This window comes from Notolepis coatsorum (assembly GCF_963971535.1).
Source record: "Notolepis coatsorum genome assembly, chromosome: 15".
Taxonomy (NCBI): domain Eukaryota; kingdom Metazoa; phylum Chordata; class Actinopteri; order Aulopiformes; family Paralepididae; genus Notolepis; species Notolepis coatsorum.
Window position 1 is genome coordinate 70,753,025 of NC_140179.1, and position 22,235 is coordinate 70,775,259.

Genomic DNA, 22,235 nt, shown 5'->3' on the forward strand with positions numbered 1-22,235 from the left:
GAGACCAGGACCCCTTCTTCTCGTCCCTGTTTTCATCTACCTCTTCTACACCACTTCCTGATCTCCACTTTCTCACCCAATTCTCCTCTTCGTTTCCTTCTGCATTTCCGATTGGTTTCACTATGATGTCTTGAACTGGGCAGAAACAGAACCTTTTCTGTTGGACCATGGGGATGCAGAAATTCCACTTTCACATCTTGTTGATCAGTATCCACATCGATGGTCTTGGCTAGCCACCAGTGGTCATCATATTAGGGCGGGCCATACTTTTGTGCAAACATGAATTTTAAATAAATCTTAACATGAGGGGTGTCTAAAATATGTGTTTCTTGTGGGGAATTCAAATATAGGATAATTTTTCGGATATGATGACTCTAACCTACATAATTTTGGATTTCAAAATGGCAGATTTTACCACTTTTCACCCCTTTCCAGGGCCAGACGCGTCTATATTAATCCCAGCCCAAGAGTGCTTCGCGTTTCTCTGATTGGCCCTGGAAAGGGGTGAAACCGCGGCGCACGGCAGAGCGGAAATAGGCTGCTGCTAGGCGTTGTCGCGGCCAATCAGGGAAAACGCGGAAGCACTCTTGGGCTGGGATTAAAGAATAGGCGGGCCGGACGCTTGTAGCCTTTTTACAACGCATCCGCGTTTCCGGGTTCCCGTTTTGCGCTCTGATTGGCCAGGTCATGTGACATGAGCGCCAATCGTGGGACGGCAAGTTTCTACACTGGTTAAGCTTAGGCACTCTTTGAAGTTGGTTAAGGTTAGAGTTTGTCTTAGAGCGTGATGGCAAGTTCTTTCGCCGGTTAAGCTTAGGCACTCTTTCGAAGTTGGTTAAGGTTAGAGTTTGTCTTAGAGCATGGCGATAAAACGCCAGGTTGTTTGCAAGCTGTTCGACGCGGAAATGGGCAAACACGCTATTGGGCGCACATGTCACATGACCTGGCCAATCAGAGCGCCGGAAACGCGGATGCGTTGTAAAAAGGCTACACGCGGGCCGGACTGGGGGAATTATTCAGGCCAGGAAATATAGTGTGAAATATAGCCCAAGTCAGGCCACTTTTTAAGCAGGGGGTCTGGGGGTCCCCCACCAGGAAGATTTTTGTTACAAAGACTTAATTCCCTGCATGCTGGTGCAGGACTTTTAAAATGTTTACCCTTTAAATGCCATTGTTTGTGATGGCATCACAAACATTTAAATATTTTCAATATACCAAATACAAAGTGGATTTTTCTGGGGGGGATTATTACAGGCTAATAATTGTTATAATCATCATGTGTCAATGATTAGCAACAACACTGATTTTGATGGATTTAATGTCAGACTTAACAACTCTTATCAGAAAAGTGAGAGTATTTCTTTCTAATCTGACATTACAAGAACAATGAAAAATAAAAATAGTTATGATCAGGACTGAAGTTGAATAAAAGATTTATGGGGGGAAAAAAGTGATAGGGGATGATGATGATGCATGGTAACGTTAGCTATGTTAGCTAGCTAGCATGTTTATTTTTATCACTGACTAACCTGGTGGTCCTGTGGTGCAAGAAAACATTTGGTAAATGTTGCCACATTTGGTAAATGTTGCCACATTTGGTAAATGTTGCCACATTTGGTAAATGTTGCCACATTTAGCGGCATCTCCTGCAAGGGCATTTATTTTTATTTCTCTCTCCCTCTCTGCTCCATGCTTCCTCTTTTTTTCACTGTTGAAACATTTAATTTCCAGTCATTTCCATCTGACTGTTCTGTGAAATACAAGCAGTCAGCAGCAGTATGTATTTTTCTCTCTCTCCCTCCCTCTCTGCTCCACCTTCCTCTTTTTTCCACTGTTGAAACATTTCATTTCCAGTCATTTCCATCTTGACTGTTCTGTGAAATACAAGCAGTAAGTAGTATGTATTTTTCTCTCTTTCCCTCTGCTCGACCCTTCCTCTTTTTTCACTGTCCATTTTAATTTTTTGTCTTTCGCTGTCTCTCCCTGTCATTTTGCAGAAGTGCCATCTGCCATTCCATTCGCCATCTCCACTGTCAATCAGTTGTATGGCCTGGTCCCGCCTCCACCAATCACATGCGGCTCCCTTTGTGTGTGTGTGACAGACAGACAGAGCTCCCGATGGCCAGTCCGGGCCTTCGCCATACATGGATGCCAACATGAATCTGAAGGAAATCCTTAACATGCAAAGTGTCTAAATGATGTGTTTCTTAATGGGGAATTTAAATATGAGTAAATCTTTTGGGATAGGATAACTCTAACCTACATAATTTTGTATTGCAAAATTTCCAAATGTACCCATTCCCTTTCGAAGATTTTAAAAGATATGGGAAATCATTTATAATGACAAAGCCATCATTAGCACTATCCATCATCAAACATCGTCACACGTGCAGAGTTCAGGAAGAAATCCTGGACAGTCTGTGTTATACCCTGTATGAATGTTGGCTTTTTCTGAGGATGCTCCCTTTCTCTCATTAACTTATAGGTTAACCCAAAGTCTTTAATTTGTTGAAGAAGACGATACTTTTTAAGAATCGTGCCTGATGACACACTCAGTGCTGGTTTTTGGCGCCGTGGGCCAGGGGTTTGTTTGTTTGTCTTCAGCTCTCTTCTGAGGATGTGGTGGAATAGCAGGGCCTTTTGGATTTTCTGATTCCTTACTTTGCTTCCTGATAGCATATTCTTTGTTTCCGTGCCTGGAGAGTCCAGTGGTGATGTATTTATAGCCTTTTTTCAGCACATTATTGTTTTTCTCAGGTTGTTTTGTTACATTTGTAATCTTCTCTTTTAAAGTTTGTATTTCTCTTGAATGCCTTTTTCGTGTTTTACTTTGTTTCTGTTCCTGTCTGAGAGACTCTCTGCGCTGTCTGGCATTGTTATCTAGAATATCCTGATCTGGGGGGGGGGGGGGGGGGGTGTCTGCCTCCAGCACCACACCTTCAGTGCCTGCAGTGCGTAGTTTCTACAACTAGATATTGCAAAAATCTTCACACTGGCTTGGCTTGTGCAGACAAAATCCATGTTCAGTGGAAGCAGTGGGAGAAAATTCAAGAAGACAGTAATTCCAATATTCCTAGGGTATATTACAACTGATAAGATTGTGACAACTGACTAGCAAAGAATTATCCTGTTGATTACTCCATACCATAATGTACACTATGGATGGAAAGTCAGAGAAAGGATGATGCAGAAATCTAGACACGCATGAACCAGTCCTATATTAAGAATTATTATAAAGATATTAAGATGAAATATCCACAGTTTACCACCGTGCACCTTTGCTCTGATGATCTAAGTAAACAGTATAATAACAAGAATAACTGTTTTCTTCTGTCTTGTATCCCTACTGGGATATGAAAGGGCAACATGGAACTCCTTCCCCGCTCTATAAGAGACAAGAGTGTAGATGTTTGGTAGTGAAAACTACACACTGCACCATATTTTACATCAATCAATCAACGTAGACAAGTGATATATTTATATTTATTTATTAACACATGTGCTGGGAAAGTAAGACAATTATTCAATAAGCAGACCACAGCCTGCCCATGCTCTAAAAGTCAGAAGTGTATTGTAATGCATGCTATTATATGCACACTTCTGTGCAGATACAACTCTGAAATAACATTTAAATCCTTTACCATGTTCAAAAATAGTATAATAATAGCATATTATGAGGTTATTGATGGATTTGTAAACGTCAGTTTACACGCCGCCCCCGTCGCTTCCTGATTCTACTGCGCATGCGCACCAACCTACCTGTAGGAGTCGCTGTCCACAACGTCCGATCCCCACCCACCAGCTTCCCACCCCCTAATACTGCCAATTGTATTAGTATGAACGACCAGCCAAGCTGGTAGCAACGCCGAGAGCTGGGCTCGAACCCAGCATCTCCTGCGTTGGTGGCGAGTGCCTTGCCCACTGCGCCACCCGATCAGACTATATTCTTATGATTAAAAAAAATATTATCTCTACAAATGTTATCTATTACTGGCAGTGACAACACTGTGGCTATACATTACATAAAATGTACTTCTGTTTTAATGAAAGATGGTATGAGGCTTAGGATCACTTTTACAGGTGAACCAGGTGTACTGACATGTCTAGACTAACAGACTGAGGACCAGGTGTAGTGACATGTGTAGACTAACAAACTGTGAGAACCAGGTGTAGTGACATGTGTAGACTAACAGACTGAGGACCAGGTGAACTGACATGTAGACTAACAGACTGAGAGAAGCAGGTGTACTGACATGTGTAGACTAACAGACTGTGAGAACCAGGTGTACTGACATGTGTAGACTAACAGACTGAGAGAACCAGGTGTACTGACATGTGTAGACTAACAGACTGTTAGAACCAGGTGTACTGACATGTGTAGACTAACAGACTGTGAGAACCAGGTGTACTGACATGTGTAGACTAACAGACTGAGAGAACCAGGTGTACTGACATGTGTAGACTAACAGACTGAGAGAACCAGGTGTACTGACATGTGTAGACTAACAGACTGTGAGAACCAGGTGTACTGACATGTGTAGACTAACAGACTGAGAGAACCAGGTGTACTGACATGTGTAGACTAACAGACTGAGAGAACCAGGTGAACTGACATGTGTAGACTAACAGACTGAGAGAACCAGGTGAACTGACATGTGTAGACTAACAGACTGTTAGAACCAGGTGTACTGACATGTGTAGACTAACAGACTGAGGACCAGGTGTACTGACATGTGTAGACTAACAGACTGTTAGAACCAGGTGTACTGACATGTGTAGACTAACAGACTGTTAGAACCAGGTGTAGTGACATGTGTAGACTAACAGACTGTGAGAACCAGGTGTACTGACATGTGTAGACTAACAGACTGAGGACCAGGTGTACTGACATGTGTAGACTAACAGACTGTTAGAACCAGGTGTACTGACATGTGTAGACTAACAGACTGTTAGAACCAGGTGTACTGACATGTGTAGACTAACAGACTGAGGACCAGGTGTAGTGACATGTGTAGACTAACAGACTGAGAGAACCAGGTGTACTGACATGTGTAGACTAACAGACTGTTAGAACCAGGTGTACTGACATGTGTAGACTAACAGACTGAGGACCAGGTGTACTGACATGTGTAGACTAACAGACTGAGGACCAGGTGTAGTGACATGTGTAGACTAACAGACTGAGAGAACCAGGTGTACTGACATGTGTAGACTAACAGACTGAGGACCAGGTGTAGTGACATGTGTAGACTAACAGACTGAGAGAACCAGGTGTACTGACATGTGTAGACTAACAGACTGAGGACCAGGTGTAGTGACATGTGTAGACTAACAGACTGTGAGAACCAGGTGTACTGACATGTGTAGACTAACAGACTGAGGACCAGGTGTAGTGACATGTGTAGACTAACAGACTGAGAGAAGCAGGTGAACTGACATGTGTAGACTAACAGACTGAGAGAAGCAGGTGAACTGACATGTGTAGACTAACAGACTGAGAGAAGCAGGTGAACTGACATGTGTAGACTAACAGACTGAGAGAACCAGGTGAACTGACATGTAGACTAACAGACTGTGAACCATGCATCCACCTCAGTGTGGAAAGTTCAGATGAAGACATGGAAGAAAAGTATGATTATTGAGCACATCCAACTCAACCCCCCCATGGACACAAGTACTCACTTGTACATAAAGGTACCATACCATGGACATAAGTACTCACTTGTACATAAAGGTACCATGGACATAAGTACTCACTTGTACCAAAGCACTTTCTTTATTTTGTTCTGTTATATAATTGACTTTCCTCACTTAGGTCCAATGTGTAATTAAGTTGACCCCATACATTGGATGGATTCTTGAATTATATCTATTCTATTCACATATATGCTTACCACTTGTATCTATTGTTATGTCCGCCCACCACAATCACGCAAGCTGTCTAACGCCTGTCCCGTCTCCCTGTGAGTTGCTGTCCCGGAGTGATGACCCGAGTGTCGGACGTCCCGTGATGAAGACCGGGAGGAAGCGACCCTCTCTGCATGCCTTCCTGTCTCCGGCTGTCTTGTAGTGATGACCGGAGTGCTGGACGTCCCGTGATGATGACGGGGAGGTTGCAACCCTCTTTGCCCCGCCCCTGTGCCTCAAATAGATCCGTGTTGACATGTAGAGTATTTCCAAAGTATTCAGAGCAGGCACTTCACTGTTTTTTGAAATGTGTTTATTTCTGTTACTGAACAAACATTGTATACCAATGAAGATAATGGGATATGTTCTGCTTTAAGAGATTTTTTAGATAAAACTTGTATCAGATTTATTAAAATAAATGGGTTTTACTGAATACATTAATCTTTTTTTCTTTTAATATATATATCAAAGTCACACACATCTGATCAGCCACTTATAATATCTTCATTATTCCAACTTATATTTCTGTATTGTATAGAAGGGAATGTGATTCACCAAAAGGACTCTTGTAGTAAAACCATATCTCTTGTTGTAAAAGTATCTGTTCTTTTGTACAAAGCTTTGCCTCTTTCAAAGAGTCACATTTGATGCTTTCATCCTTCTCGATTACATAATCACAACAACACCACTTCCTTGAGGATACTGGCAACCTGGCACACAAGTTTTTCAGCATTTGAAATGTGATGGAATTATTTTGAAAATAATGAGGCCTTTGCAATTTCCTCATGAAAACAGAATCATAACAAATCTAGGTATCCGGCGGACCATTACGAGATATACCCTTTTCCAATAACCCAACATCAAGTTTAACCCTGAAAAAAGCATCTTCGAAAAAAGGGATCTTCCAATCAATGACAATTCTCTTTCCAAGGCCAAATTTGGAAATGTGTTAACCCTTTCACTGCCGCACTACCAAACGGTTAACCCTTTCACTGCGACAATACACAGAAGGTTAACCCTTTCACTGCCACACTACAGAAGGTTAACCCTTTACTATCACACTACCGACGGTAAGAAAGGGTTAAAGAACCTCAACTACCTCCCCTCGTGACTCTGGAGCAACAGTAACCCTCAGCGGACTGTATGGTAGAATAACCATTTCCAATACAAATTTCATATATTTGACTCACAAACATGGATGAACCGCAGTTCTACACTAAAAAGTGATTTAAATGCAGACGTCCACGCTCGTCTTAATTTAGGTCTGTGTAACCCAGACTTTAAATTTGTCATTTTTATTTTGGCATATCAATGCATATCTCAAGCCATTCTTCAATTGTATATTCTTAAAATGAAATTGATTTGAAAATGATGATGATACGATATTCTAAAGACACCAAAAAAGGAGACCAAACATTAAGGCATAAACCTATATATATATATATATACTGTATAAGAATATAATTAATCCCTTTTTTCTCTCTATTCAAATGTGCAACTCTGCTTTTCTGTTTGCTTTTCCGCAAGGTTCCAACTTGGTCAAAACAAAAATCACAATATCACAAAATAAAAATAAGAAATTACACTATAAACACGAAAACACAGAACACAAATAATTAAGACATGATAAGAAGTAAGACATTTTTTTTTTTTTTTTGACAAACATAATTTCAACACCAGCGGATAAAACCCTACAGATGGATGAGCGGGAGTTGAGACCGGTGGCGAGTGAAGAAGGCGTTATTTAAACTGTAGGGCCACGTTTCAAGACACGATTAAAAGTAGACCGATAGTAAAATCACATTATTAAAGCGGCAACAGAAGCAACGGAAAAGGCAATATTTGTACATAATGCTAACACTCTTCAGACAAAATGGCAGAAGGCTTTAAAAGGATGAGATGAAAGGGGTCCTTTCACACCAGCTTTCTGATAAAACAAACTTTACACTCGAACGTCAAAATGGGGCCGATGCTTCGCAGAGGGCAGCGCCGCTAGCTGGACCAAGGCCACGGCGAGGTCTAACGACGTGCAGCCGATGACAAAAGTCTAACTGCATGCAGAGCGACGCCGACAGCGTGTAGGTATGACCGTCAGAGGAAGGCGCCGCGACAGCCCAAAGCAGGAGTATAATTCAGCCAAAGAGTGTCTGTCTCCCACTCAGAGGAAATAACACCAGAGTCTACCTCTCTTTCCCTTTTTTAGTTCACGCGCACGTGCGCACACACGCACGTACTGTGGATATGAAACGGTTAAAAAAAAAAAAACGGCAAAACAACAACTGACCTCTTTAGTCATATAAGTATAATAAGCCCCTTTAAAAAAAGAAAAACAACAACAACAACAAAAAACAGCATGACAATGTTTTTTTTATAACTAATCTAAAAAGGAGTTATGATTTAGACCAATGTTTCACTTTCAGGTGAATGATGAGCGTGTCACAGATGGGGGGGGAAGTGGGGCCACCAGGGGGCAGCAGCGGTGGGGGGGGAGAGAGGCGAGGCGAGGCCACCAGGGGGCAGTGGTCACTACTGTTCATGGCTTTCCCTTCAGTAGGCAGGTTTGCTGGTGACAGGACTACTGTACACTGTGCAAGTGATTCAGGCCCACGGAACATCGTTATGTAAACAGTGTGTCGATGCGTATGTTGACTCCACTCCGTCCCGGGACAGGGCATTTTAGGGGACAGAGGAAGGGGGGGGGGTTAAGAGTCAGTCTTGCCAGGACAGGGGGAGAGAGATGGGGTAGGGGGGAGGGGGGGGGGGGGTGTCACTCGCAGGCCAGCTTGCTGTCGAAGCTGGACAGGCCAACGGCGAAGGCTTGAAGGGCACACATGGGGTAGTTGTAGTCCAGGGTAAAGAAATCCTCTGCCACTCTGCCAAACTGCATGACGATGTAGTCCGCTGGAGGAAGGGGGGTGGGGGGGGGGGGGGGCAGAGACATTCATGTGGACATTAACCTACCTGACTCAGGGTAAGCTAATTATATCGCGTCCAAGTGTTGAACGTTCAAATCGTAATTAAATCGGCCCCCAATCAAACAGTATTGAAACGTTGCATGTTCAAATGTACCATTTAAATGTATTTTTTTTGGTATTGTATCACATTACTGACCGTTTATGAAGATGTGTATGGTTTGAGATAGAAAGATAAGACCCCCTAGTGTGAACACACACACACATCTATCATTTGAGACGGCGTGGCGGTCTGGGGGCTTGTGTCCTGCTGCACACGCCTGGTCACTGACACCCCCCCTGGTCACTGACCCCCCCCCTCGAGACAACTTCATACATGTACATGTGAGCAATGGAGAGACAATGTCTTGGAGAGACAACAGAAAGGAAGGGCAGGGAGATGCACATGTAGAGAGAGAGAGAGACATAAATGGAAATAGAGAGGGAGAGAGATGGAGAGAGAGAGAGAGAGAGAGAGAGAGAGAGAGAGAGAGAGAGAGAGAGAGAGAGAGAGAGAGAGAGGGGGAGAGAGGGAGGGAGAGAGAGAGAGAGGGAGGGAGAGAGAGGGAGGGAGAGAGGGAGAGGGAGAGAGAGGGAGGGAGAGGGAGAGAGAGGGAGAGGGAGGGAGAGAGAGGGGGGGAGGGAGAGAGGGAGGGAGAGAGGGAGAGAGAGAGGGAGATGGAGAGAGGGAGAGAGAGGGAGACATAAATGGAAATAGAGAGGGAGAGAGAGAGAGAGAGAGAGAGAGAGAGAGAGAGAGAGAGAGAGAGGGAGGGAGGGAGGGAGGGAGAGAGAGGGAGGGAGAGAGACATAAATGGAAATAGAGAGAGAGAGAGAGAGAGAGAGAGAGAGAGAGAAGAGAGACACTTACGGTCATTGTCGTGGACAATCTGAAAGTTCTTCACCGAGGCTTGAGTGACGCGGCCGTGGAAGTTGAGGACATACGACTGGGTGTCGTCGTTCCACACGGGGGCCTTGTTGTGCAGCTCGATCAGGTTCTCCAGCGAGCGGTTCTGCCACTTACTGAGGAGATTCTCCTGCTCCTGCAACACAGAACATCACACACCCACAGAGGGGTCAAGGTGGCTCCCAGGTCATAGTGTAGGAGGAGCTATGGGTGTAGCTGTTAGTTTGGGTTAGAACGTGACCCATAATGGATTTATGGGACCGATGCCGATATTAGGGACTATAGGCCGATATTCTTCATATATATATATATTAGGGCTGTCAAAATTAATGCTTTAACTCTGGAGATTAATTTTAATTCTTTAAAGCGTTTAAAAAAAATTATCTAGATTAATCTATGGAGTGAAAATTTTTCAATATAATATAGGAAAGCGGTCTAGCTGAGTCAATGTTGATGGTTTTGTTGAACATTTGTATTTCACAGGAGATAAGCTGTATTCAAAGAAAGCTATTAACCCTTTGATCGCCGGGGTTAAATTCATAATTTACCATCCCTCGCCAGCCCTATTTGTCTATGGAGAAGTTCCCCTTCTTTGCAGGGCTATAACTTTTTAAATTGTATTGCTCAATTGACATTACTATGGCCCATTCAACATCGATTATCTATCGTTCAGGACTCACATTGCTAGACTGAACCTTAGACTCACATTGCTAGACTGAACCTTAGACTCACATTGCTAGACTGAACATTAGACTCACATTGCTAGACTGAACCTTAGACTCACATTGCTAGACTGAACCTTAGACTCACATTGCTAGACTGAACCTTACTCGCATTGCTAGACTGAACACTAGACTCACATTGCTAGACTGAACCTTAGACTCACATTGCTAGACTGAACATTAGACTCACATTGCTAGACTGAACATTACTCACATTGCTAGACTGAACATTAGACTCACATTGCTAGACTGAACATTAGACTCACATTGCTAGACTGAACATTACTCACATTGCTAGACTGAACATTACTCACATTGCTAGACTGAACATTACTCACATTGCTAGACTGAACATTACTCACATTGCTAGACTGAACATTCGACTCACATTGCTAGACTGAACATTACTCACATTGCTAGACTGAACATTAGACTCACATTGCTAGACTGAACCTTAGACTCACATTGCTAGACTGAACCTTAGACTCACATTGCTAGACTGAACATTAGACTCACATTGCTAGACTGAACATTACTCACATTGCTAGACTGAACCTTAGACTCACATTGCTAGACTGAACATTAGACTCACATTGCTAGACTGAACATTACTCACATTGCTAGACTGAACCGTAGACTCACATTGCTAGACTGAACATTACTCACATTGCTAGACTGAACATTAGACTCACATTGCTAGACTGAACATTAGACTCACATTGCTAGACTGAACCTTAGACTCACATTGCTAGACTGAACATTAGACTCACATTGCTAGACTGAACATTACTCACATTGCTAGACTGAACATTAGACTCACATTGCTAGACTGAACATTAGACTTGCATTGCTAGACTGAACATTAGACTCACATTGCTGGGGCGGACCGGGACTCTCTGGAAGTTCATGTTCATGCCGGGGATGATCACCGTCATTTTACGAGGACCCTTGAAGCCCAGCACGTTGGTCTCCTGCAGAGTGGAACACGATTTCACATCTTAATAATAATAATTCATTTTTTTTGTCCACTTTTTGTCCTTATTTTCAAAAAAAATTCTCCCATCCCAATTTCGTGTTTCCAATTCTCGCCTCCCCTGTCTTGAACGTTGCTCGCATATGCCCCCCACTGGTCGGTTGTAGGGAGGATAGAAGCCTTGCATCACGTGTCCCCTCCGGTACACGAGGAGTCAGCCTGTCACATCTTTTCACCTGCCAGCGCGGACTCTCATTGGCGAGGTGTAACGTGTGGGAGGCTCACACTACCCCCGCCATTTCCTGTCTCTGCTGTGCAGGCGTCCCCCAACCGACCTGTAGGAGTCGCTGTCCACAACGTCCAGATTACCACCCATCGACTTCCACCCGCTGACTCTGCCAATTGAGCCAGTATGACGGCCGGCCTAAGCCGGAGGCAATGCTGACACCCGGATTCGAGACCGGAGTCTCTTGCATTGGTGACGAGCGCAATCTCCGCTGCGCCACCCAGCCGCCCTTAATTCATTTATTTTGTATAGCACTTTTCAATGACCCAAAGTCGCTGACAATAGGCAAAAAAAACAAAGAAACAGAGAAACATAGAACCACAGGGAAACGGGGAACAATATGAATACACAAGAACATAAAACCACGAGTAACAGACAACAATACAGGAGTCAGTAGAGGAGACAGTCGGGAAGTACGTGGGGCAGTCGGGGAGAACGTGGGGCAGGGGAAAAGGGGATGGTAGGTTGGAGGAGGGTGGTTATTGGTAGGGAAGGTTGAATGCTATAGGGAGAACAGGTAGGTTTTGAGTCGAGATTTGAAGGTGGAGAGTGAGGGAGAATCTCTGATGGTCTGAGGGAGGGTGTTCCAGAGTCGGGGTGCAGCACGGGAGAAGGCCCGATCACCAAAACCTTTGAATTTTGATGACGGGACGATGAGGGAAGCAGTGGAAGAGGACCAGAGGGATCGGGTGGGGCGGTAAGGGAGAAGGTCAGTCAGGTGGTGGGGGCTATCTTCCATCAACAAGCAGGGGAAGGAAACCAAGCGAACGCCAGTGAGCACGGAGGGATATTTCGGAAAATGTATTTGGGCAGATTTAGTCCCTGGTGAGTGTTTAAAATAATGTTTAGCAGCGATTCATTGCATTATGCTATGATGTTGTAATATTATTGTGTGGCAGATGTTTAATCTACAATAGGCCTATATGACGGCATTTTAGTATCAGACAAGTTAATTATGTGTGGGATGATTTGGGGGGAATTTTCCTGCCCCTGTGCTTGCAAATGTAGGAGTAGATATCCATGGAGACAATTGAGCTTTTTGCCTATTTCCTACACTGTCAGTGTGTGCGTGTGTCTGGGGGCTCACACAGCAGATGGCAGCCAGCTCCTACCTTGTGTTACTCTCCGTGTGTGTGTGTGTGTGTGTGTGTGTGTGTGTGGTGTGTGGTGTGTGCTGTGTGTGTGTGTGTGTGTGTCTGGGGGCTCACATAGCAGATGGCAGCCAGCTCCTGTCGTGTGTTGCTATCCTCCAGCAGGCTTCCTGGGTTCTTGCAGGGGTTGGTGCCGCTGTCGTACACCGTGAACTTGGTGCCCATCATGTTGGACCTGCAGGGACACAGAGCAGCAGCCTTATGCCTGGAGGAATGTCTAGATATAGTCCTGCTAGGGGTGGGTGGTGCGCCCTAAAATATATATATATATATATATATATATATATATATATATATATATATATGTTTTTGTTAATTTTCTTGTTACCACTTCATCCAATTGGACAGCACCTTGCTTCCTTTTTTTTTATCTTATTTGTTTTTTTCCTGTTGTTACTATAGACATATTCATAAAAAAAATTATTTACCCTTTCTTTTATATAGCTCAGGGGTGGCCAACCAGTCAGAGACTAAGAGCCACAAAAATGACTGTGGTACCACAAAGAGCCACAACATATACCAGCGTTTCTCAACTTTTTTTTTTCAGTCACGGTGCACCCTTCATGTGTTTATAGGTCTCACCCTCTGGCCTCTGAAGTTGCTAATGTCTTTTTTATTTGGGCCTCACAGGGTTAAAAGTACCCTGTGAGACTCACGGTTGCAAAATTACAAAATCACTTTTAGCCATTTAAAAAAAAAAGTCTGTAAATGTTTATTTAAAAAATGTTAAGCAAGGGGCGGCTGGGTGGCGCAGTGGACATTGCGCTTGTCACCAACGCAAGATACACTGGGTTCGACTCCGGCTGTCGGCGTTGCCTCCAGCTTGGGCCAGCCATCATACTGACTCAATTGGCAGAGTTAGAGGGTGGAAGTCGATGGGTGGTAATCTGGACGTTGTGGACAGCGACTCCTACAGGTCGGTTGGGGGACGCCTGCACAGCAGTGACAGGAAATGGCGGGGGTAGTGTGAGCCTCCCACACGTTACACCTCGCCAATGAGAGTCCGCACTGGCAGGTGAAAAGATGTGACAGGCTGCCTCCTCGTGTACCGGAGGGGACACGTGATGCAAGGCTTCTATCCTCCCTACAACCGGCCAGTGGGGGGCATATGCGAGCAACGTTCAAGACAGGGGAGGGAAGAATTGGCACAATGGAATTGGGATGGGAGGTTCAAGACAGGGGAGGGAAGAATTGGCACAATGGAATTGGGATGGGAGAAAAATAGAAAAAGAGGAGAAAAAGTAGATACAAAAATAAAAAAAATTTAAGCACATAGTCAATTGGTCCCGTTGTTCAGCCTCACAATGCTATTTGATAGTAAATGTGTTTATATGTCCCACCCTCTGGCCTCTGAAGTTGCTAATGTCTTTTTAATTTGGGCCTCACAGGGTTAACCTCTTAAGCCAGAGATATACAGTAAAAGTGTATATTTTCAGCATTACGTTTGTTTACCAATGATTTTAACTGTTATTAGTGAAATATAAGATTATAGAAATCTCAGGGCATTGAGTCAGAAACCGGCGCATATTGACAGGAGGAGGAAGTGGAGCAGCCAAAAGTGAGTGTAGTCCTTTGAAGGAAGAGACTCAGGGCTTTCGAATTTCGAAAAACTACCCTACCGAGCTCACGCCAGCCCCTGTCAATCATCTGATTTCTGGATTTACTTTTTTATTTCTCTTATTTTTTGGGATTATCTCCCACAAACCTGAACATTATTGTCATAAAACAGAACGCAGTTAGTTTCTCTACCTTTCTGTGAACGTCTAGCAAAAAACGGTGTTGCAATATGATGAAATAATGGTGGAGAAATTTACATTATAAAAAGATGGCAGAATTCAGTACTGTATCTACAAAACCTTCTGTTTAATCATCTTCCCTTTATTCATTTGCTTAGATTTTTCAGGTCTGGTAAATTTCAGCATGGTGTTAAGGCCTCTGCATGCTACAGAAACTGCAAAGCAACTGCAACACAACATCGAAAATGCAACGGTGTTGCAGACACTCTGCCTTTATGCTTCTGCAACATCGACGCACAGCCTATGATGCAACATTGTACCCCGGATGTGCGGCACGCGCCCAGCCCCGCTGCACACTCTAGCAATTAACCAATCAACCATACGTTAGTATAATAATAGCCCTGTTTATGTTTGTTTTTGCTTGTGTTCTTGTATATAGTGTAATATAGTTATATCTACTTTAGTTAAGTTAAGTTTGTTTGTTAGTTAACTTAGTTAGTTCATTATTTTAGATTCGTTTTATAGTTTAGGTAACTTTCATTTAACGTTGGCTAACGTTGGTTTTACTTTAATGGGATGGACGTTAATGTGCAGATGCAAATACAGTTACAGCAACAGGCTATTGACGACGAGGAGGAAGAGCTGCTTATTTTAATTGCCAGGAGAGAGAGAGTGTGTCGAAGACGCCGACGATCCGTTCCTGTGTTTGATTCATTTTAAACTATCTTATAAATGACAATCCACTCTGTAAGCTATCGAGCTACACCTGTCAGTAAGGTTTTTTTTTGGTCGCGAGCCAGGAACACTAGAAGTGACAGGCAGCCCCGCCCCCATTCACTACCAACCAATCACTGCTACGCAATATCAACGCAACGGTTGTTCAGATTAGATTTTGGGGAGATGTACGCAACATCCTCACAACACAGTCTACAAGACCCTCTGCAACATGTTGCGTTGAAGTCGCGCTGTTGTGTTGCAGTTGCTTTGCAGTTTCTGTAGCATGCAGAGGCCTTTATTCACAGTCAAAGATAATATATATATTTTTTTAAATAAAATTGATATTCTCCTTTGGTTCATTACAATTTACTCAAGCATAGTAAGAGACACACTATTTCTGACACTGGGAATTAGGGGTGTAACGGTACGTGTATTTGTCCCGCGAACTTACGGTACGGCCGTCACGGTGCGGTACGCGCAGCCATACGAAGAATACGCCTCATAGTGCACACACACCAGCTGCAGGGTCATACAATTTTACAGTTTTCTTTCGTTTTCTTGTTCGCCCAATAATGTCAACCAAATGAAACCAATGGAAAGACACACACACGCGTCGCCAACAAACACACTATTCTCCCCCGCCGGACTCTCAGGCACAGTTGATCAAATAAAAAAAATAAACATACTTTTCCGGACTGATCATCTGAGCTCCTCTCCAGTTGAACTGCTACTGTGTTTAAATCCAAATAATCCTCTGCCATTGTTGTAACATGTCATCTGTTCTCTAGTATTCAGTCTCGTGAAGTTAAATTCTCTCTAGAAGTGAAACTGAAACTTAGCAAGGATAAGTTGTTAAAGGGACAGTAGGCAATTAATTTATTCAGTGGATGCCTGAACACATAATGACACCAGTATCACTGACTACCACGGCAAGCCTATAGAAAATTATTCGAATCAATAATAATAATAATAATAATTACCATAAATATATAATGATAATTATTAATTATTATTAAAAAAAAGAAATAATAATAATAAAAAAATTATTTAAAAAAAGGTCTGTTGTACCGAACTTGTACCGAACCGTGACCCCAATACCGAGGTACGCACCGAACCGTGGCTTCTGTGTACTGTTACACCCCTACTGGGAGTGGGAATACATTCCCTGAGATCCATAGATGTCCCTAGATTCAGATACCAAGAAGAGACAATTTAAAAAAAAAATCTGTAAATGTTTATTCTACATCCTTATGGAATGAGTGACATACAAAGAAAAGAAAAAAATATATATATATTATATAAAAAAAACATTTATGGATGGAAGAGCCACACATTGACGGGCAACGAGCCACATGCGGCTCGCGAGCCGCGGGTTGGCCACCCCTGATATAGCTTCTCTCTCCTTGTACAGTGTCCTTGAGTCTGAGAAAGGCAAATCCAATTTATTATTATTATTATTATTATTATATTATTATTATCAATCAATCAATCAATCAAATTTATTTGTATAGCACGTTTAAACATGACGCTTGTCAACCAAAGTGCTTCACATAGCTAAGCTAAGTACACAGAAAAGTATAAAATAAACAGAAAAATTAAATAAAATCAACGGAAAAATAAAACAACACGTCAACAAGTACGGCAGGAGTCAAAGTGAGTCAGGGAAGGCCAGGCGATATAGGTGGGTTTTGAGTTTTGATTTAAAAGACTCGATGGAGGGGGCAGATTTGATGGACATGGGGATACTGTTCCAGAGGTCAGGGGCTGCAACCGCAAAAGCACGTCCCCCCCTAGACTTGAAGTTATATTATATTATTATATATCACAGTATAAATAAAAAATGGTAAACGGTGCATTTATATAGCAGCTTTTATCCAAAGCGCTTTACAATTTTGTTCCTCACATTCACTCAGACATTCACACACCGACGGCGGAGGCAACCATGCGAGGTGCCAACCTGCTCATCGGGAGCAGTTAGGGGTTAGAGGAGCCGGAATCTAACCAGGAACCTTCAGATTACTAGACAACCGCTCTTCCTCCTGAGACACTGTATATTTAGACTGTAATGGTATAAATCACGGTATATAAATTGTCCTTATAATAAAAAATGCTCTGGGATGATAACAATTTAGTCCCGGGGGGTTAACTATGAGGGTTCTACTGGGCTCTTCCATTCGTATTCTGTAATCTGTATATTATGACCAAATTTACATCGACATTACATACTCTTTTTTTTTTATCTACTTTTTCTCCCCATTTTCTATTTTTCTCCCATCCCAATTTCGTGTTATCCAATTCTACCCTCCCCTGTCTCGAACGTTGTTAGACCATGCCTCCCACTGGTCGGCTGCAATGTGGACCAAGCCTTGCATCACGTGTCCCCTCCGGTACACGAGGAGGCAGCTGTCGCATCTTTTCACCTGTACAGCGCGATCTCCCAGCGGCGAGGAGTAACGCGTGGGAGGCTCACGCTGCCCCCGTTGCTTCCTGATTCTGCTGTACAGGCGCACCAACCGACCTGTAGGAGTCGCTGTCCACAACGTCCGATCCCCACCCACCGGCTTTCCCACCCCCTAATACTGCCAATTGTATTAGTATGAACGACTAGCCAAGCCGGAAGCAACGCCGAGAGCTGGGCTTGAACCCAGCATCTCCTGCGTTAGTGGCGAGCGCCTTGCCCACTGCGTCACTTAGCCGCCCCTGACATTACATATTTTGATATTATCCCCAAATCACAGCATGTTTCGTTGTTATTTAATGTGAATAATAAATACTAAATAAATAAAATAAATACTTTTGACTAGTGAGGTCATTGCTTATAATCGGTCAGTGTAACATATAGGGGAAATGTCTCTAATGATAATATAATCATATTTGTGACAATCTGTATAATTAATTACTGTGACTAAGTGGCATGTTTTGGTAATGGGAGTGGGTTTCTTCATTGAGTGCTTAGCCTTATCATTAACTCATTCAACGCCAGTCACGAGTATAGTCGAGTTAACTCGCCAACCGTTCAGCACCAATCATGAGTATAGTCGGGTTTTAATCGTTATTTCTTTTATTAGCTATATCCATTCATTTTCATCCATCCAGCCTGATGTTATCATTGGGAATGGGTCTGAGCTCGCAAAAGGGCAAATACCGCCGCCTACGCCTTCCAGCTGGTATTGCACTCCATTAGAAATGGTGTAGTTTCTTTTCTGAGACGATCCGAGCCGTGCGGGCGGGGTTTAAATACTCAGACGAGGCAGGCCTTTACAACGATGGCATGGTACACTAACCCCGCCCGCCCGTTCATGTGTAACGCTTGGTAATGTGGGACGGACCTCCACGATATTTGGAATGGCGATCAGATAATTGGATTATTTCTTTTGCATTACATCAGAGACAAGGGAAGAACACTATATAAAATCTTGCGTTGATCTGATATTTCTTTCTACCGCGATCGCCGCTGTCTGTGTGTGTGTGTGTGGCTGTTTACCGTTGAGTGCAGGAGGTGGCGGGGGGAGCCCCACGCTACGAGGGCCATTTCATTCTTGCATGAGGAAGGATAATAATGATAATCTAGCGTTGATTTCAGGAAGATTCGATAATCAGGCGAAAAATGTCAACGTGTTTAGTGTATTCCACTAAAGGGCTATTATCGCATCTTTTCCTGGGATTACTAAGAATCACCAAAACTATACTCATATTCAAAACGGTATAAAACGGAAATGTACGGATGAAAAAACAATCAGTTTTGTACATGTTGACTGGAAGCAGCTCACTGACAATCGACGGGTGTATTAGACCCATAGCTATAATATAAGATATATTTTAAGCACTCGCAAATCTCGCAGTCCCCCCATTGATTAAAGCAATGGCATACTAGCGCCCTCTGGCGCATTAAGCGATGGCGCAGAATGAGTTAAGGCATCTTGTGTCTTGTGTCTTATTATAAATAATGATAGTAAACAAAGCAGAATAATACAGGTGAAGTGAACTGTTGTATTCATGTATATTTACACTGGCGCAGCAGAGCAGCAGTGTGTTCTCACCTCAGTTTACCCATGAAACTCTCTCCCTCTCGCGACAGATCGGTGGCGTCCACTGAGATAAGGTAGTTGGACGTCTTGCTCTTTTTCCTCTTCCTCCCCGCTAATAGAAAGACCTGGAAAAGAGAGAGAGAGAAATGGATAAATGCAGTCTACGTGTTCTCCAAGTCTGTCTAAAGAGAAGTCGGTTCGCTCTCAGGGAACAGGGACTAGCAAGACCTAACCCCCATCTCTTTGAACAGGGAGTCGTCCGTATAGAAAAATCTATCATGCATGTCATTGCTTTTCTTTCATATTTGAAGTTGCTGGTGAATCATTAACGACACAGGATCTCTACTGCCCGGGTGATGGGGATTGGGCAATCCATTATTGAATTATGGGTCTCAGTGGCTGAGAAAGTGAAGGCCATGATGTAGCGGTGAAGCGGAGTCGGGGTGCTGATCCTGGGGGGTCCGGGGGTGGGAGGGGGGGGGATGTCTTTTGTGGTGTCTGTGGTAAGTAACACAATTTGATTTTTGTATTGTTTTATTATTTTTAGTTTTTTCCATTGACATTATCGTTGTTATGGTTAGTACTATGTCCTGTGAAGTCCTGTTTATTGTTATTGTTGCTGTGTTGTTTCATGTGGAAGAAAAGAAAGAAAATAAATTAAAAAAAAGAAAATTATAAAAAAAAAAAAAAACACAGGATGATTCATTTGATCAAAAAGGAAAATGTTGTGGTGATAGAAAATTATGTCTCGGGTTGATACAATTTGTTACAAAAACATTTAACCATTTTTTGACCACTCGAGAATTGATAAACGCGGAGCAATATGCTGTGATTTGGCATCAAAAACTTTATATATATTTGAGATTTCTGTAAGAATTAAAAAAATTGCAATTGGTTGGGGAGAAATTGCTATTTCATTCTGAGGTCAGAGGTCACCACCACGCACCAGTGCCCCCCCCCCCCTCCTCCTCCTCCTCTCACCCTCTTTCCGTCTTCCCTCTCCATGTGCATGAAGTAGGTGGGGTAGAGCCCGCGGTCCATGCCCTTCTTGTCCCGGCTGATGCGGCACTTGACGGTGACTCCGCGCGGGGCGGGACGCAGGACAAACTCCTCCAGGTCGTCCACCTCGATCAGCGGGCTCTCCGCCGTGGGCGACCCGGGGCTCACCAGCTCCTGGGAGAAGCAAAAACATCCATCTCACATAAAACGGGCCAAAGGCCATGTTGCATATTTGGCGGTTGATCGGGAAGGACCCACTAATGCAACACTAACCCATCCATCTACGTTCATTGCACACACATCCACATGCACACACTCACTTTAGACACTTTATCACTACACCATATATTTATTACCAAAATATTTGCACTACCCCTCTACCTCATTTTTGCATTTTGTTTAGCATTTTGTACTTTAGTATATTGTTATATTTAGTATAGTGTTGGTCTTTATTCTTTAACTTATTTTTACGGTATGAAGCACAATTTCAGGAGGCTCATACGGAACCAAGCATTTCACTATAATGTACAATGTACCTTATATGTGACAAATAAAACTAAACTTGAACTTGATCTTCCGCCGACTCTGTAGCAAAACTGCAAACAAGGTAGGAGGACGGTGACGACTGAGGACGTTGACGACGTCCACTAGGGCTACTCACCGAATTTGACTTGATGCTGGTGGCAGAGGCGGGTCTAGCGGGGTCTGTGTTGGGGGACAGAGAGCGTGTCCGATCTTCCTCCCCATCCTCCTCCTCCTCACTGGCCTCGTCGTAGTTCATGCTCCCCGACAGACCTGGTGAGGGGGAGAAGAGGTGTGAGAGAATGGTGTCGCTACACTGATGATGTTGTCAGGAGCACTGATCCCACTCAAAGCTCTATGAACATCCAAAAGTCCCCAGAATTGATCCCACAGGCTTACAGAGTTCTTTCCAAAGACCTTTTATTTTACTAAAAAATGTCACATTATTAAAACAAATGTGATTAGTCGTTAAGTAAGAGTAATGAAGAGTAAGAGTAGCCCATTTGCAGTTTTTGCACTTAATCTAATGGCCTTTGAGCAACTAATTGCTAATGAACTGATGCAATGTCAGAAATATTAAGGCCTTTTTGTCGCTATGAAATATTCTGATAATATTTTGCACCCTTCCTTCACTGAAACAAATCAATTAGATACCAGATCATACTTGATACCAGATCATTGATACCAGATCATACTTGATACCAGATCATACTTGATACCAGATCATACTTGATACCAGATCATTGATACCAGATCATACTAGATACCAGATCATTGATACCAGATCATACTAGATACCAGATCATTGATACCAGATCATACTAGATACCAGATCATACTAGATACCAGATCATACTAGATACCAGATCATTGATACCAGATCATACTAGATACCAGATCATACTAGATACCAGATCATACTTGATACCAGATCATACTAGATACCAAATCATTGATACCAGATCATACTAGATACCAGATCATTGATACCAGATCATACTTGATACCAGATCATTGATACCTGATCATACTTGATACCAGATCATTGATACCAGATCATTGATACCAGATCATTGATACCAGATCATACTTGATACCAGATCATACTTGATACCAGATCATTGATACCAGATCATACTAGATACCAGATCATTGATACCAGATCATACTAATCCAATCCAATCCAATCCAACTTTATTTATAAAGCGCTTTAACAGCCACAGGGGCACAAAGTGCTGTACAGGGGGAGCATATTAAAAACTATTAGCAGCACTAAAAATAGATTAAAAAAAAAGTACCAAAACAGAGATAAAAAACATTAGGTAAATATAGGCAG

The 22,235-nt window shown here is 43.0% G+C and overlaps 1 protein-coding gene across 7 annotated transcripts in view; it reads right to left on the bottom strand.

The window, feature by feature from the left end:
• Positions 1-6,268: 6,268 nt before the first annotated feature.
• Positions 6,269-22,235, bottom strand: part of tulp3 (TUB like protein 3) — a 72,673-nt gene continuing 56,706 nt past the window's right edge. For all 7 annotated transcript variants that reach the window (XM_084330040.1, XM_084330041.1, XM_084330039.1 and 4 more), the window contains 7 exons: positions 21,039-21,172; positions 20,360-20,551; positions 19,391-19,503; positions 12,955-13,072; positions 11,360-11,458; positions 9,730-9,901; positions 6,269-8,808 (listed from right to left, as the gene is read on the bottom strand). In XM_084330040.1, coding sequence (XP_084186166.1) covers positions 8,675-8,808; positions 9,730-9,901; positions 11,360-11,458; positions 12,955-13,072; positions 19,391-19,503; positions 20,360-20,551; positions 21,039-21,172 — 962 coding nt within the window. In that variant the 3' untranslated portion in view covers positions 6,269-8,674. The remainder of the gene's footprint in view (positions 8,809-9,729; positions 9,902-11,359; positions 11,459-12,954; positions 13,073-19,390; positions 19,504-20,359; positions 20,552-21,038; positions 21,173-22,235) is intronic.